This window comes from Acyrthosiphon pisum, chromosome A1 (genome assembly GCF_005508785.2).
Source record: "Acyrthosiphon pisum isolate AL4f chromosome A1, pea_aphid_22Mar2018_4r6ur, whole genome shotgun sequence".
Classification (NCBI taxonomy): Eukaryota; Metazoa; Arthropoda; class Insecta; order Hemiptera; family Aphididae; genus Acyrthosiphon; species Acyrthosiphon pisum.
Window position 1 is genome coordinate 83253917 of NC_042494.1, and position 15042 is coordinate 83268958.

The 15042-nt window shown below is 30.4% G+C and overlaps 1 protein-coding gene across 4 annotated transcripts in view; it reads left to right on the forward strand.

The window, feature by feature from the left end:
- Window positions 1-12851, forward strand: part of LOC100159965 (alpha-N-acetylgalactosaminidase) — a 14481-nt gene extending 1630 nt beyond the window's left edge. For 2 of the 4 annotated variants that reach the window (XM_008181831.3, XM_008181832.2), the window contains exons 2-10: window positions 1508-1677; window positions 3437-3611; window positions 7459-7633; window positions 8149-8243; window positions 10011-10172; window positions 10322-10519; window positions 11270-11434; window positions 12494-12578; window positions 12700-12851. In XM_008181831.3, coding sequence (XP_008180053.1) covers window positions 1520-1677; window positions 3437-3611; window positions 7459-7633; window positions 8149-8243; window positions 10011-10172; window positions 10322-10519; window positions 11270-11434; window positions 12494-12578; window positions 12700-12794 — 1308 coding nt within the window. In that variant the 5' untranslated portion in view covers window positions 1508-1519 and the 3' untranslated portion in view covers window positions 12795-12851. Of the gene's footprint in view, window positions 1-1283; window positions 1434-1507; window positions 1678-3436; window positions 3612-7458; window positions 7634-8148; window positions 8244-10010; window positions 10173-10321; window positions 10520-11269; window positions 11435-12493; window positions 12579-12699 lie in introns of those variants that run through there. The other 2 variants (XM_016802014.2, XM_008181830.3) reach the window with 2 other exon arrangements.
- Window positions 12852-15042: the final 2191 nt, after the last annotated feature.

Here is a 15042-nt window from a genome sequence, read left to right on the forward strand (position 1 = left end):
CTAATAATATAGGTAGGTATATCGTAAGCAATTGACCACAAACAATTGATCGGAATTACAATTTACCGCACAGCAATTGATCCCAAACATAGCTGAATCACGTATATTAATATTTACAGCTCAACAAAATTTAAATTTGATGAGCGAATGTGATAATTAGTTTTGTGACGGAAAATTTTCAGTGGCACCCCCCCCCCCCCCCATTTTTACTCGGTCATATACTATACACGGCCACACGGGGTGTGTTATTCCTAGTGTTTACATACTAAATATTATACTAATATATGTATTAATAATACTACCTATATAAATGGTATGCATCCTTTAATTTGGTGATTTATAGATGCATTAAAAAAAGAAGAGAGCATTAAAAGATTAAAAATCGAACAATATGTAGGGGGTAACGAGGCAGCTAAAATAAAAAATATGTACCAATTATAAAAATAATACAAATATTGAAGATTTTCTTCATGGCATTGCATACAATTTTCAATTGAAGTTTAATTTTTAGTGTTTTTCATTATTATATATCTATATTATAGATAATATATAGATATTAACTACCTTGATGATTTATTATTTTTTTTATATTCAATTAAATGTACAAATATTATTTATTTACATAAAAAAATATCGCATATTATAATTTTAAATTGTAAGTTTAATTTGTTTCATTTTTATATAGGTACCTACAACATATTTTAAATATTTTTAATCTAAGACGAAAAAATATATTTTTAAGCATACACATGTAACCAGAGTTGTGCCAAATGCCCAAATGTATTCAAATTAAAAATTATTACTGAAACTGTTATTTTACAATCAATATTGACGTGTATCCGTGTGATACAGATAAGTACAGTGCTGTGTTAACTTCAACAGCACCCATATTAAACATATTCAACCTATTTAAAAATGTTCCACCCTAGGGCACTATAGCTCCATTTACCCCCCCCCCCCCACCCCCCCCCGTGACACGACTCTGAATATTTGCCTATTGATTATGCCAGTAAACTAGGAACTTATAGGTGTTACATTAGTTATGCTTACCGGAATAATGCAAACCAAAAACCTAAACTATTTATATCACAATGGCATTGTGTGTAAATTGAGTTCGACACATACATATATTATAGTTTAGATGGCATCATAGGTTAAGCATTAATCGAGTTTTTTAAATCTCAATTTTAGGTTTTGGCGCCGAGTCTTGTGTATCATTGTCCACACGGAAAAACCCATTAATATTAATTTTTTTTTTATATAAATGAATTATAATATAGATGGATAATTATAAATGCATATAGCCTATTGGCTATTGCTCATTCATTGTTTAAAGTCAAACGAACATTCGCATAACGCACGCTATACGATGTCAACGTTTTTAAACGTTAATATTATATCGTAATATACTAATAGCTGGTAATTAGGTATAGGTAAAATATACTTATATACTTTTACAGAATCTTATGAAGTTTAAAATATTAAGTATGGTATTTATTATACACAGACTCCGGACACGATGCTGAATTTTTTGATTGCGGTGACGGTCGCGGAACTTGCCGTCGGGGTCACTGGCCTCGACAACGGGTTGGCTTTGACACCGCCGATGGGATGGCTCGCGTGGCAGAGGTACAGGTGCATCACGGACTGCGAAACGTATCCAGACGAATGTGTCAGGTACTTATGTGAATATTGTGAATATATTATTGCACTGTACACAATGATAGTAGCGACTATTAAATTCGTAAAATAGGTACTTCATTTTTGTATTTACTATATTGTTTGATTATTGCGTGTATTGCAATACTGACCAAGTGATCGTAACCCTCCCAGCAGCGTAGTGAATTTTCAAATATAACAAAGACGAAAATTCATTACTTTAAGGTGGTTCCATTCGGTCAAAAAAAAAAAAATCGTTTTTAGACCCTCCGCTGTGACAAAATTGTGAGACTTCAGATGGTTCGATTTTAATGCTGTACAAATAATAACATTTTTTAACATCTCCTCAAGAGAACAGCCGTAGCTTTTTTTTAAAGTTTGAAATTTTCACAATATTATAATATTTACAAATTTCAGTTTTTACAAAATTTTTGTTCGACCATATTATGTATTGAAGAAATTAATATTTCTAGAAAATTGATCGACTGTTCTTTAGAGGACGTGTTAATAATTCTTAGGAATGTTACAGAATCAAAATCGCCCCAACGTAAGTCTCACGATTTTGTCACAGCCGAAGTGTGTTTTTACTCAAAAGTAACCACAGAATTTTTTTTAAATTTAATAAACTGACATGTGCCTGTGAGTGCGAGAACGCCGGTTCTTAGAATGTGGATACGGGTCGTGACATACACTGTGGTGAGTGCCCACACACACTAATGTTCATTTACACTCACACACATTGACATGGCCCGTTTGTACTGCCACATAATTTGCCTAATTCTTACTCCTTAGGGCTTAGAAAATAACCGACTGCAATGTTCTGTCCTCCGCATATCAGGTTCAGGTATACCGGCCGGCGGGTACCATAATAATATATACATAATAATTATACATATTATATTATTATATATAAAATAAAGCGTATATAAGTATACCCACCGGCAACTAAACTACAAATCGCAAAATTTTTTTCAAAACAACTTAAAAAAATAAACGTAGTAATATTTTAAACTAACGTGGCCCGTATAGACAAATGCGAACACTTTGTTCGAATATCTAATAAATAGAGTATTATTTATTTTGTATTTTTTTTTTTTATTGGGTTGATAAATCTTCATCTTCTGAGGTCATTCAACATTAACCTGTAATAATTACAAATTGGTCTTAAGACTACGGGGATACATTATGTTTAACAGTTGACGGAGTTGTGAAATATTTTTTTTTTTAGGGAAACCTTTGTTTTTGAAAAGTTGTATATATTTTTAGATTTTTCCTCGCCAAGTGCTTGTTGCACAGTTTATGTGTTTTCGAAAATTTGTCTGGAGCTGTTGAACTTGGAGTATTCTTGTGTGATGAGTTTTTTTGACAGTTTTTTGTCACAGCTGAGTTCGCAGATCGGGCAGTATTCTTTTGTTATGATGCGCAAGTGTGTTAAAACGGATGAGTGTCCAATCCGAATCCTTGTGATAACAACTACTTCTTCGTGCCTGGATGAAGGTGATGGGGTGATTGATGTTTTGATTTATTTAAGTTTATTTGTATTTTGATTCTCCTCCTACCTGTCTTGCCAGTGACTTTTCCATTTTAGTTAGATTATTGATTTTTATGAGTGCGTCTTGAAATGTTATTTTATTTATTCTTACCGAGCTATTGCTTTTATTTTGTACTATAAAATCTAATAAAATACATTGAGTCAAGTTACCTCGTATGAGGTACTTAATGATTTTGTATTCTGTGTTCAATAATAAATTACAATTTTGTGTGTACTTATATGTAGTGAAAAGCTGTTTATGAAAGCGGCTGATTTGTTGGTCAGCGAAGGCTACGCAGACGCGGGATACAAATATTTAATCGTGGACGACTGTTGGTTGGCCAAGAACAGATCGGCCGACGGGAAATTGGAAGCCGACAAGACGAGGTTCCCGAGCGGTATCAAAGCACTGGCTGACTACGTAAGCTTAAATAAGTCAATTTACCGATGCTATCATATTATAATGCAACCATATAATATAATACAGGGTGTAACAGATAGAACTGACTTTTGGAATATCTTTTGTTCTAATCAATATTTTTTATGTATATATAATTTACAGTCACTTCCTCTACACATATATTATACAAAATTTAAATAAATTTGATTTAAATTTTTTTGGATATATTCAAAATACCCAATTTGTGAATCTGATAATAAGAACAATTTTGATAATAAAAGCATTTATCTAAGTAAAGCGTAGTTTATTTTTAAAATTTTTTTTAAAATATCAATATATTTTTGATTAAATGAATTTGAAACGTAATGACTTTTTTCAAAATATTTTTTTGGAGAATTTGCTGAAATAAGTATATTTCTTGAATTATTTACTAATCATATAATTTTAACAATTTTTGTCATACATTTAAGTAGCATCATTTTATTTATTTAAATCTTTCTGTTACATCTTGTATATTATAGTATTATACACATACAGCACATTGAATATTGTGTACAATAAAAATTGTAAAATTAATCAAAAACAAAATAGTAATCCATTCATAGGATTAATGTAATTAGTGAACTAATGAAACACATAGAATCGTTCATCATCGTTATCTATGTATGGGTCTTACACATAAAATACTATGCGCGAAGTTATCTTATTACATACTGAATTTATGTTCCAATTTTTCAATGTAAATTGTCGTTGTTTTATGTTTAATATCTAGTATAGTATCAGCTATATTAGAGTATATTTAGTATTTATCAATTAATTATTATCAAACTTGACTACTGCTATATCCTGTATAATATTATATACGCTATCTGTAGTCAGTTTTTTCTCAATATTTAGATACCACAATTTAAAAATACATATTATTATCATAGCTAGGTACTCTCTTTAAAATCAAAATATCGAAGTAAAATCACCGATAATGTTATGGGCTTCAAGTTTGATATTACAGGTACGCTATATATTTATATATAGGTCAGTCGTCAGCGGCGCAACCAGAATTTTTTCAAGGGGTGGGGGTTCCCACTAAAGAAAAAAACTTGGTACTTATAATCCATATACATACAAAACATTTTTCATGAAAATATAAAGAAATGTTTAGTAATAATATTTTAGAATCAATGCAGCAGAAAATACACGTAACTTCTTATATGAGTTATATTAATATTTTTTTTTTGTATGTAGGTAATTACAAAAAAAAGTAAAATAATTCATAATATAAAATCTAAACGACGTTTCAAATTAACTAACGTATTTATATAATTTCTTCAGATAATATACTAACGTCAAAATAAATGTTTAGAGAAGCTATGAGTCCATTGAGTCTTGATTCTGGAGTTGAGTTTCTTAAATAATTTTTTACCCATTTCAGAGTGGAAAATTATCGCCCAACTTCAATACTGATAAGTGATTAATAGCGTAATTAATATTTGTAATAATTTAAAACATTTGGACATAAATCAGGATTACACAGATTAATATTTCAATAGTACTTTTTTGTGCTATATTATAATTGTCACCCAAATAGTGATTCAATAAAATCACTTCTGATTTTTCTCGATCAAAATTGTTAACATCTGTAGAATAAAATTCAACGTGTTATTTTTTTTTCAATTAATATTGAAATATAATGTATACTGATTAACATTCGAAATCCAGTTATAATATTTCCATGATTAATAAAGTGGTCATTCAGTTGTTTGATGCGAGGAAAGGAATAAATAGAGTTATTTTAAAGTATTCTTCGGACTATTTTGTTTAAATAATTCAAAATTATTTAATCGTTACGATTTTACGAAACATTTTTCATACTATGTATTTATATTATCAATTATTATAAATGTTGGTATCTTTATGTGGAACTATCACAAATTTACGAAACGTTTTTCATATTGCTATTTGTATTATCAACTCTCATACATTTTAAGATAATATAATTGTATTCCCGTATAAGATAATTTTTTTATTTACAATTTAAAATGTGTGAGAGTTGATAATACAAATAAGTAATAACAATATGAAAAACGTTTCGTAAATTTGTGATAGTTAGGTATACGGTTAGATTAGGTTATTTTATTATATGACTTGTACCTATATGGCTATATATATATAAAAAAAAAAAATATTCGTCAATATCATAAGAAAATAAATTTGATATTTAAGAATATAATTTATTATGAATTGTAACTATAGAGGTTACATTATTTTAAATTAAAATTATTTCTAGTCACTTAAGGTAAGTATAGTCAGAATTGGTATCATGACTTCAAATATTAACGAATTCTAAAATAATTCTTGAATTCTTGTGATTTTTAAAATATTTTCTAAAATTATCAAGTCATTTTAAAATTGGTCATTAGTTTATCTGAGAACAAATTCATGTGTACGGGGAAGCCTTAAATAAAATAATATACTGAATCCGAGAATCTCTCAGTAGAGAAGTTCTAAGCTTCCCTCCGTGGCTTAAATATATTAGGTATAGGTTATTTCAATAGCGCACCCCCCCCACCATATCTTCTTATCAAGATAACGAATTAAAATGGCAGCGTAAGGGGACGAGCTATACTTAAGCCATGATGGACTGTACCCTTACGCTGCCATTTTATTTTGTTTAATAACAACATACACCATGTGCAACAATCTTGAATATTAAAGCCAAGTGTCTCTCGATACCTGCTGTTTCTATATATAATATATATATATTATATATATATATATTGTATAATATGATGTTATATTATATATTTAATATTTATATAAACGTAAATATTGAATTTGATCTTTTTTTATAAATTTAAAGCTTCAAATGCGCATGGTTATTAGTCGGTTTTTACTGTAGGGGTTACCGTTCGTTCGGAACCCATCATGTGTATATTGTGTATAATATGGGAATTCATCACTAAGACCGCGGGTGGTCATCCATCCGGGAACTAGCTACGCCGGCCCGTGCTTGACCTCAAAACACATAAGTGATTAAAGGTTAACCACTTAGCCACGCCAGGTCCCTTAACTTGGTCTGTGGACACGCTATAATTTATACAGAATTAACACGCAGTTAGGCTTACTGTAATAAACTAACAATCGCAGGCTTAATTGCTTAGCTTATCGGTTGCAGGTAACAAGACCGTTGATATGAGGAATATCTTAGGATGGTTGATAAAATTTAGACTAGTTGAAAAGTTAAAGTTATTTATTGTAAAATATTCTTCAGAAAATATTCCAAGTCCAAATGACAAAATCGTTACACAGAGTGACGTGAGATGCTTGCTTGTACAATGAGAAAACACGTCTCGGCTCAGGTTTTATAAAGCATCTTACCTTCCCCCTGTCAACCGACTTATCCGTTGTCCATTCAGGATGTATGTCAATTTATTATCTGTAGAATCCCACGCCTAGTCGGAGCACGCGGAACACAGCTAGTTTTAATAGGTATCATTATACAACATACGTTATTTATTAGATACTATGTATTATAATATATATATAATATGTTATATAATAATCATATATCATGTCCTCATATTATATGTATATAATATGATGTAGATTTTTTGTTAAATGTTAAATTAAAATGTGTATTGTGTTTTAAATAATGCGTTTTAAATGAAATATGATCGCTCCGTTATCTGCTAGTTGATCGCCACCCCTTTCTTAGATATAAAACCTGTTTAGGTAAGATTGTACGTCTTATTAATATTAAATATATTATTATTATATAATATACGTTATGACGAAACGGACTGTGGTCCGTTACAATACAAAACAAATTGACTTGATTTAATAATGTTTGTTTATACTTACACCGTTACAGGTGCACTCGAAAGGATTGAAATTCGGTCTGTATCAAGACTGGGGCGAGAAAACTTGCGCCGGTTACCCTGGCGTGCGGGGTAAGGAAGAAATGGACGCCAAACAGTTCGCAGAATGGGAAGTCGATTACGTAAAACTAGACGGATGTTATTCGAATGTCAGGGACATGGACAGAGGTAAGATTGTTTATATACATAATATAATATATTATGAAATGAATTCAGTTCAGTGATTTAGCATTATAAAATATATTCACAATGTCGCGATTTCACCGACTAGATGTCTAGGATTCTAGGTATTATAGGCCGCAAAAGGTTCTAAACTTATACGTATTATAACGATAAGATATTTTTCTATACGAACAATGCGAACATAGTATAAACTATAAACTATGATTATAGGTAGGTACACAAAAAACAAAAAATAAAATGTCGTAAGATTGGTTATCTCCTGCAACATACAATACATACCTACAATAAAAATGTATAATTTATTGATATAATCGGACCCATAACGATCCCACTCGGTCCCATAACTTCTATACTTATAGGCGATCGGTTAAACTTATGTTATGCCTAATTTTGCCGCTCTATTAAAACCAAATCTCTTATTTTCATTATTGTACTTGGATAATAATTTTTAATTTTCGGCGTTTAAATGACAAACTAACAACTAGCATACACGTCAACAGGTTACGTCGAATTTGGGCAACATCTAAACCAAACGGGGAGGCCAATGGTGTACTCATGCAGCTGGCCGGCATACCAAGAAGACAAGGGTATGCGTGTAAGTGTGATTATTTGCAAATTAATGTGATTTGTGGTTCTGAGGTGTGCAGACGAGATAAATGACTATATTATACATAATATTTTATACATGCTTTAATACTATATTGTATTACGTAGTACAATAGTGTAGATAATATTATAATAGGTATGTACATTGTACATAATATCAAATGCAATCTTTTGATAAGTATTGTACTTTTAAGTGCAGGTTGTTATATATTGATGTTTTGGTAAAATTAGCCTAAACATATTATATAGATAATGCAACTAATATATTATGCAGTTATCGTTGAGAAAGGGGATCACTCGAGTTTGAAAGGATGTTATTCTTACATGATATTTTTGTCCTTTTATGTTATGAGTGATTTATTTAGAAAAATTCAATGCAAATTTATTCAAAATACTAATGCAGTAAGTACCGCATTTAAGATTGAAAATCCAATGCAGATGGTACATTTTGGGGTGGGACCGTAGGTGGGTATAGACGATTTATTTATAACCCCGCAATATTGCTTATACAATATATTATACCTACCTTATGTTATTTTATCAACTACTGTGATTTTTCTTAAAATAAAACCTACCCAATTCCGGTTTAACTATTTTTATTTTCTACCTATAAACAAATTGACGAATTGTTATAATTATTATGGTATTTTTATGGTATAGCGAATTTATTAGTTGTTTTTATAATAACAATAGTGAATAGATAAAAAAAAAAATCAATAAAAAAGTATATACATTAAAACTTCTCAATAACGGACACCCACGGAATTACCAGAAATATCTGCTATTCGGAAAAATTTTTTTTTTTTCTATATTTGTTCATTGTAACGACCTCAAGGTCTTTGACAATGCTTATCACAAGTGGGTAGTAGGGAGATCATGTGATCTATTTATCTATGTATATATCACTATATGCATGATACTACCCCCTTCTCCAAGAGGAGACATGTGCGGTCTTCACTCCCAGTGGAGTGGGACCTAGTTGGAAACCGGATGACGCAATCGGACGACAGCACGGGAAAATGGTGACTGCGTAGAATCACACACATTTTTTTTGCACTTTGCTATGAATCGAACCGATGACTGTTGACTCGGAAAAATGAATAAAATAATATGTACATAAGTCTGCCAAATTTAGTTGCTTATTGGCTTATTAATATTTAGTATTTATATAATAATATCATTTAGATAATATTAATATTTTACATTTATGTATTATAAATGTGAGAAAAAATCAGAAATTGTTGTTAGTTTTTTTTTCTTGTATTGCAATTTGGTCATTAAAGTTAGAGTGTAAGACTGAACCAATGTCACTATGCCAGTGAAACTGCATCACTTGTATAGAGACAAAATGTTCACAGCTGCAGGTTCAATAACGGCAATGCTTCTTTGGGTGTTATTTTCGCTTCGTCGACAATAGCGTCATCTTTCATATTATGTTCTCCATCCTCAAAAGTTTTCAAAGATGAAAGAGTAAAATCAAAATATCAATATATCATTGCTTATAATGTTCAATGATAATACTTCTGTTTGTAAGCATCCATGATCCATACTCATTGATATAAATGTATAATATAGTCTTGTACTCTTGTGCAATCGTTGAATATACTGCTATATATAAGCTATAGTTGAAGTTCCGATAACTCGCACCTATATATTCAGTATTATTTGAGTTTTCTTTGTTTTTAATTTTGATTTTATAATTTTCATATCATCACGCGGTAAATCAATCAACTACTGTAATTCCCGTCAAGTGCAGATTAATTACGCGTTGATGGCTAAACATTGTAATCTGTGGCGTAACTACGGGGACATTGACGACTCGTGGACCAGTGTAACAGCCATTAGCGATTACTTCGCGATGAAACAAGAGTTCTGGGCTCAGTACGCGGGACCCGGACACTGGAACGATCCAGACATGGTAAGTTCGACATGCTCTAAATATTATAAAAATAATAATGGTGTTAAAATGCTCTGTTTATATTATATTATATTATCATTGCCGAGCAGACGAGCAATGTATAATCATAGCCCATAAAAGGTATCTATAATATGCTTTTCTTTTTGCAGCTATTGATCGGCAACTTTGGCCTGTCGTTTGACCAAAGCAAATCACAAATGGCCATTTGGACCGTGTTGGCCGCTCCCCTAATGATGTCCAACAATTTGTCCAACGTATGCCCGGAGTTCAAAGAAATCTTACAGAACAAAGAAATCATAAAGATCAGTCAAGACGCACTAGGAATACAAGGCACTCGAGTGTTTAAAGTGAGTTCTTGGAAAAACCTATAAAATATGTAAATATGCTGCACTAATGTATAGTGTACGCAACTAAACAAGTATAGTAGTATATAATATACAATACAATAATGGTGTCTTATAGTTATGTTATAATATATTTATTATTCACTAAAACCACCATATTGTAACAAAATATTATACACATATACATATTATATATAAATACAGTGTCAGTGCAATAGGAAGACCTGAAAAAAAAAAAATAATACTATACTTAAACATAATATTATGACGACAAATGTGTAATTTATATGATTAAGAAAAATTTTAAGAAATATACTCGTTAGGAAATTTTCAAAAATAATATTTTGAAAAAAGTTATTAGATACGTTCTAAAATAACCTACTCAAAAATATATTGATATTTTTAAAAATTCTAAAAAATAAACTACATGATTTAGATAAATGTTTTTACCATCAAAATTGTTTTATTATCAGATTTATAAATTGCCTATTTTGAATTTTTTATTTTCATTATTAAAAAATAAAATTAAGGCTATAACATTAACATATTGTGAGGAGGGGAACTTCGATCCCACACAACTAAAAAAGGAGGGGCTTGGCGGACTTTTGGGGGTGCTAAGCCTCTCCCTCCCCGATCTCTGCCTATGAGCAAATGCTTAAAGGCTAAAGCTTAATAAATAATATAAATGTAATTATCTAAAACAAAATGTGCAGTTATTCCTCGTCTAATGTTTTCATTGTTACTGCATTTCAGGATAAGGGTATTGACATTTGGACCCGACCAGTCGAACCGGTTCATCATGGAAATTATTCTTACGCGGTGGCGTTTGTGAGTCGCCGCGAGGATGGCGCTCCTACTCCGTACAAAATAACTTTGGAAGACTTAGGACTAAAGCATCACTTCGGTTACACAATTAAGGTAATTATTACTAATTAATATCATATTGACAGTTTTTTACTTACACATTAGAATTCTGCACCATATACTATATAGTGTGTTGTGTGCATACTATAATACTACACTATAATAGTATAATATAATCAGTGCCGTAACTATAGATCCAAATACCCAGGTGCGAACAAATGGGTATGGGCCCCTCTTTTTTCTATATGAAATTAAATATAAGACAATAATAAAATCATTATAAATCAAAATAATGGGAAAGTTAAAAAAAAACATTTGTCGATGGCTATGGGTCATTCGAACCGGCGGGCCCCAGAACTCTAACCTATATGATTTTTACGGCATTGAATATAATGCATATTAACATACGAATTTTAATTGAAAGTGAAAATCCATGGGGTTTTTTAAAACTGTAAACATTAATTATATCAGCAATATTATTCAATAACAATTGTATAAGTTTCTTACTACCTATTTTGAATGACAACACAAATTTTCATTTTTATTTCATATTCTGTCGAACTTCTGAGGAGCAAAATTTTTTGAGAGTTACAAATTAGAACACATACGAATTGAAAAAAATAGTGGGATATTTCTATCCCTGCAGTAGCGATATTGTTTTTTAATATCATAAAATTATATTTCCAAATTCATAAACACTCTTTGAGAAAATAATAATTTAGTTTATAATATATTATAATATTATATTGTATATAGGTACCTAGATGGCTAAAAACAATAAGACTTATTACGTGTGGGTATAGCTGGTGTCTTATATATATTTTGTTTATGCACCTAGTACCTATAATAAATTAATAACTACTTACCCTATAAGTAGTGGAGTGATTACGGAGGGGGGATTTAGGTTCCTGATCCTACCATATCTTTTTTAAGACTGGCACAGTGTCATCTTATGCTATAATATATTTATGTATTTATTCAACATTGTTGACGACCGATCGAAATTGAGTACAAAAAATTACGCTTATACTCATATAGGCCTATATAACTTAGTTATAATTGCTTATTCGCGCGTTATTTTCATTTAGTAATTTTATTATTTAACTGTTACAGAATTTGTTTGATAAGCCGACCTCAAACATAACCATACATTTTGCCCTGCCAAAGACTGTAGTCCGCGTACGAGTTATTCCGTCAGGTAAAATAATATAAGTACCATAAACACGTATACGATAGTCTAAAATAATTATTTTACATGCATTTGTATTGGCGTAATAAGTATTTATTATTTATAATTATTATTAATTTATTTAAATCAGGTGTTGTGTTCTTGCGATTCGATGTTATAGCGACCAAATTGCGGGAAGATGATATTTATAATGGCGCACTCAACAAAACCGTAACATTTATATAAATCCAGTTTTAAAAACATGATATAAGTTTATTTATAAATTATTAATATATAATATTATCCAGTGTGATTCTTTTATCATGAAACACTCATTATTTCAAAATATTTTTTATCCTTATAATTTTTTAAGTTTTTACTTTTTTGAATTACAACATACAGTTTTAATTCCATATTCCAAAGCAGAATATTTTTCTAAGTATTTTTATACATAAAAATGAAGTTTAGCACGAGTAGTTTATTAGTTATAGGTAAGTATTTAAAGTTTAGGCAAGTGGTGTAGTGGACAAACATTTTGCGGGGTAACCCCATGCCACTCCACTCCGCCCATCAAAACTTTAAATACTTATAAGTTATAACTCATAAACTACTCACCCTAAATTCAATTTTTATGAATCAAAATACTTAGAAAAATATTCTGCTTTGGAATATGAAATTAAAATTCTGTTGTCATTCAAAAAAGTAAAAACTTAAAAAATATTTAAAAAAATATTTTTTAATATAAACGTTGTTCTTAATTACTATGTAAAAAAATATTTTATAAAACATTGATTTTTTTTTTTAAATAAGGAGTGTTTCATGATAAAATAATCACCTTATATTAATGTACCCACCTATACGGTATAATATATATGGTTAAGTATACAATATAATAATGCAGTGAATAAACGATACATTATAATATACTCGCAAGTAGAATAAATATAAAGACAAAATAATGCTGTATAACAGCGTATTAACCTGTTATGATATGCTCACACACCATTATTATATAATAAACAAACTAAAATCTTACAGAATAATAAATAACGGCCAGACTGTCGTTCGTAGAAATCGGGCATCGCTAATAAAACTATTGTCACCGACAAAAAGGTCTTTGCCGCCAAAGAGAAATCTAGTCCGCGGAAGTACAAAAACCTTTGAAAAATCGCCTACCGCTCTCTGGTAGACATAATATCCGTGTCGTCCCTTAAATCAGTGCATGAGCACCGGTCACCGAGTGCATGAGCACCAGCCACCGTGTGCATGAGCACCAGCCACCAAGTAACAACCTCTCAAAATATCAATACCGATTTCAACGAGCGACAACTGGACTTTTTATGTTAAGCCAAAATTATGTGCGTTCTTTATTTCGATTTGTATATTTGAAGTATTACTTTGTGTCACCTAAAATCTAAAACTCTTACAACTTAATTCACGAACAACTGCGAATCAGGTAAGGCATTAATATAATATTTTATATTGATTGCAGTATTACTTTATAATAGGTATGTGCTTTTTACATAAATTATATTGTACGGTGTATTTGATCTAATTCTCTAATACACGATCTCGAGAGCCCTCCGAACACCTGGAGGAAGGTATAATAGCTTAATTTTACTATTTTAACATCGGAATTAAATATAACTATCGACAGGAGTCGTCTTTTTATTTAATCATATTTTTAAGTTATTACAAACCTACCTGAGATATTCTTATAAAAACCGGCCAAGTGCGAGTCGGACTCGCGCACGAAGGGTTTCGTACAAATGTACAATCATCAGCTATAAACATGTCCGAAACACTGCTTATATTATATATTCTAGGATTTTTAGTATTTGTTGTTATAGCGGCAACAGAAATACATAATCTGTGAAAATTTCAACTTTCTAACTTTCATGGTTCATGAGATACAGCCAGGTGACAGACGGACGGACGGACAGCGAAGCCTTAGTAATAGGGTCTCGTTTTACCGTACGGAACCATAAAAACTTAAATAATTATAATATTATGTAGTGTTGAATGTGATAGAAGGGTCGACTTGACCACTTACACAATATTGTCTAAATTCAATATAAGAAGTTGTTTGGTAATAATTCTATGATGTTGTTTAAATCGTGTCGGTGTAAATGAACAAAAGTCAAAAATTAAAAATATATTCACCTACCTATGGACAAACGTCTATACACATAACACATAGGTATATAGTCATACCTAAGTACTTAGATATAACTAGTGTTGGGTAAGTTACTATAAAAAATAATTAAATTAGTTTATACTCGTTATTCAAATAAAATTGTAATTCCATTATTACATATTTTACTCTTCAAATAAAAAAGTAACTATAATGTTACCTTCTCGCTATAAAAAAAATAATATTTTTTTTTTTAAATTTCTTAACAATTGTCATTCTAGATTCTACAAGTAACGTAACTAGAAATAAACTATAGTAAAAAGATATAATTAGAAAATGTACAAAAAAAATATACAGTTA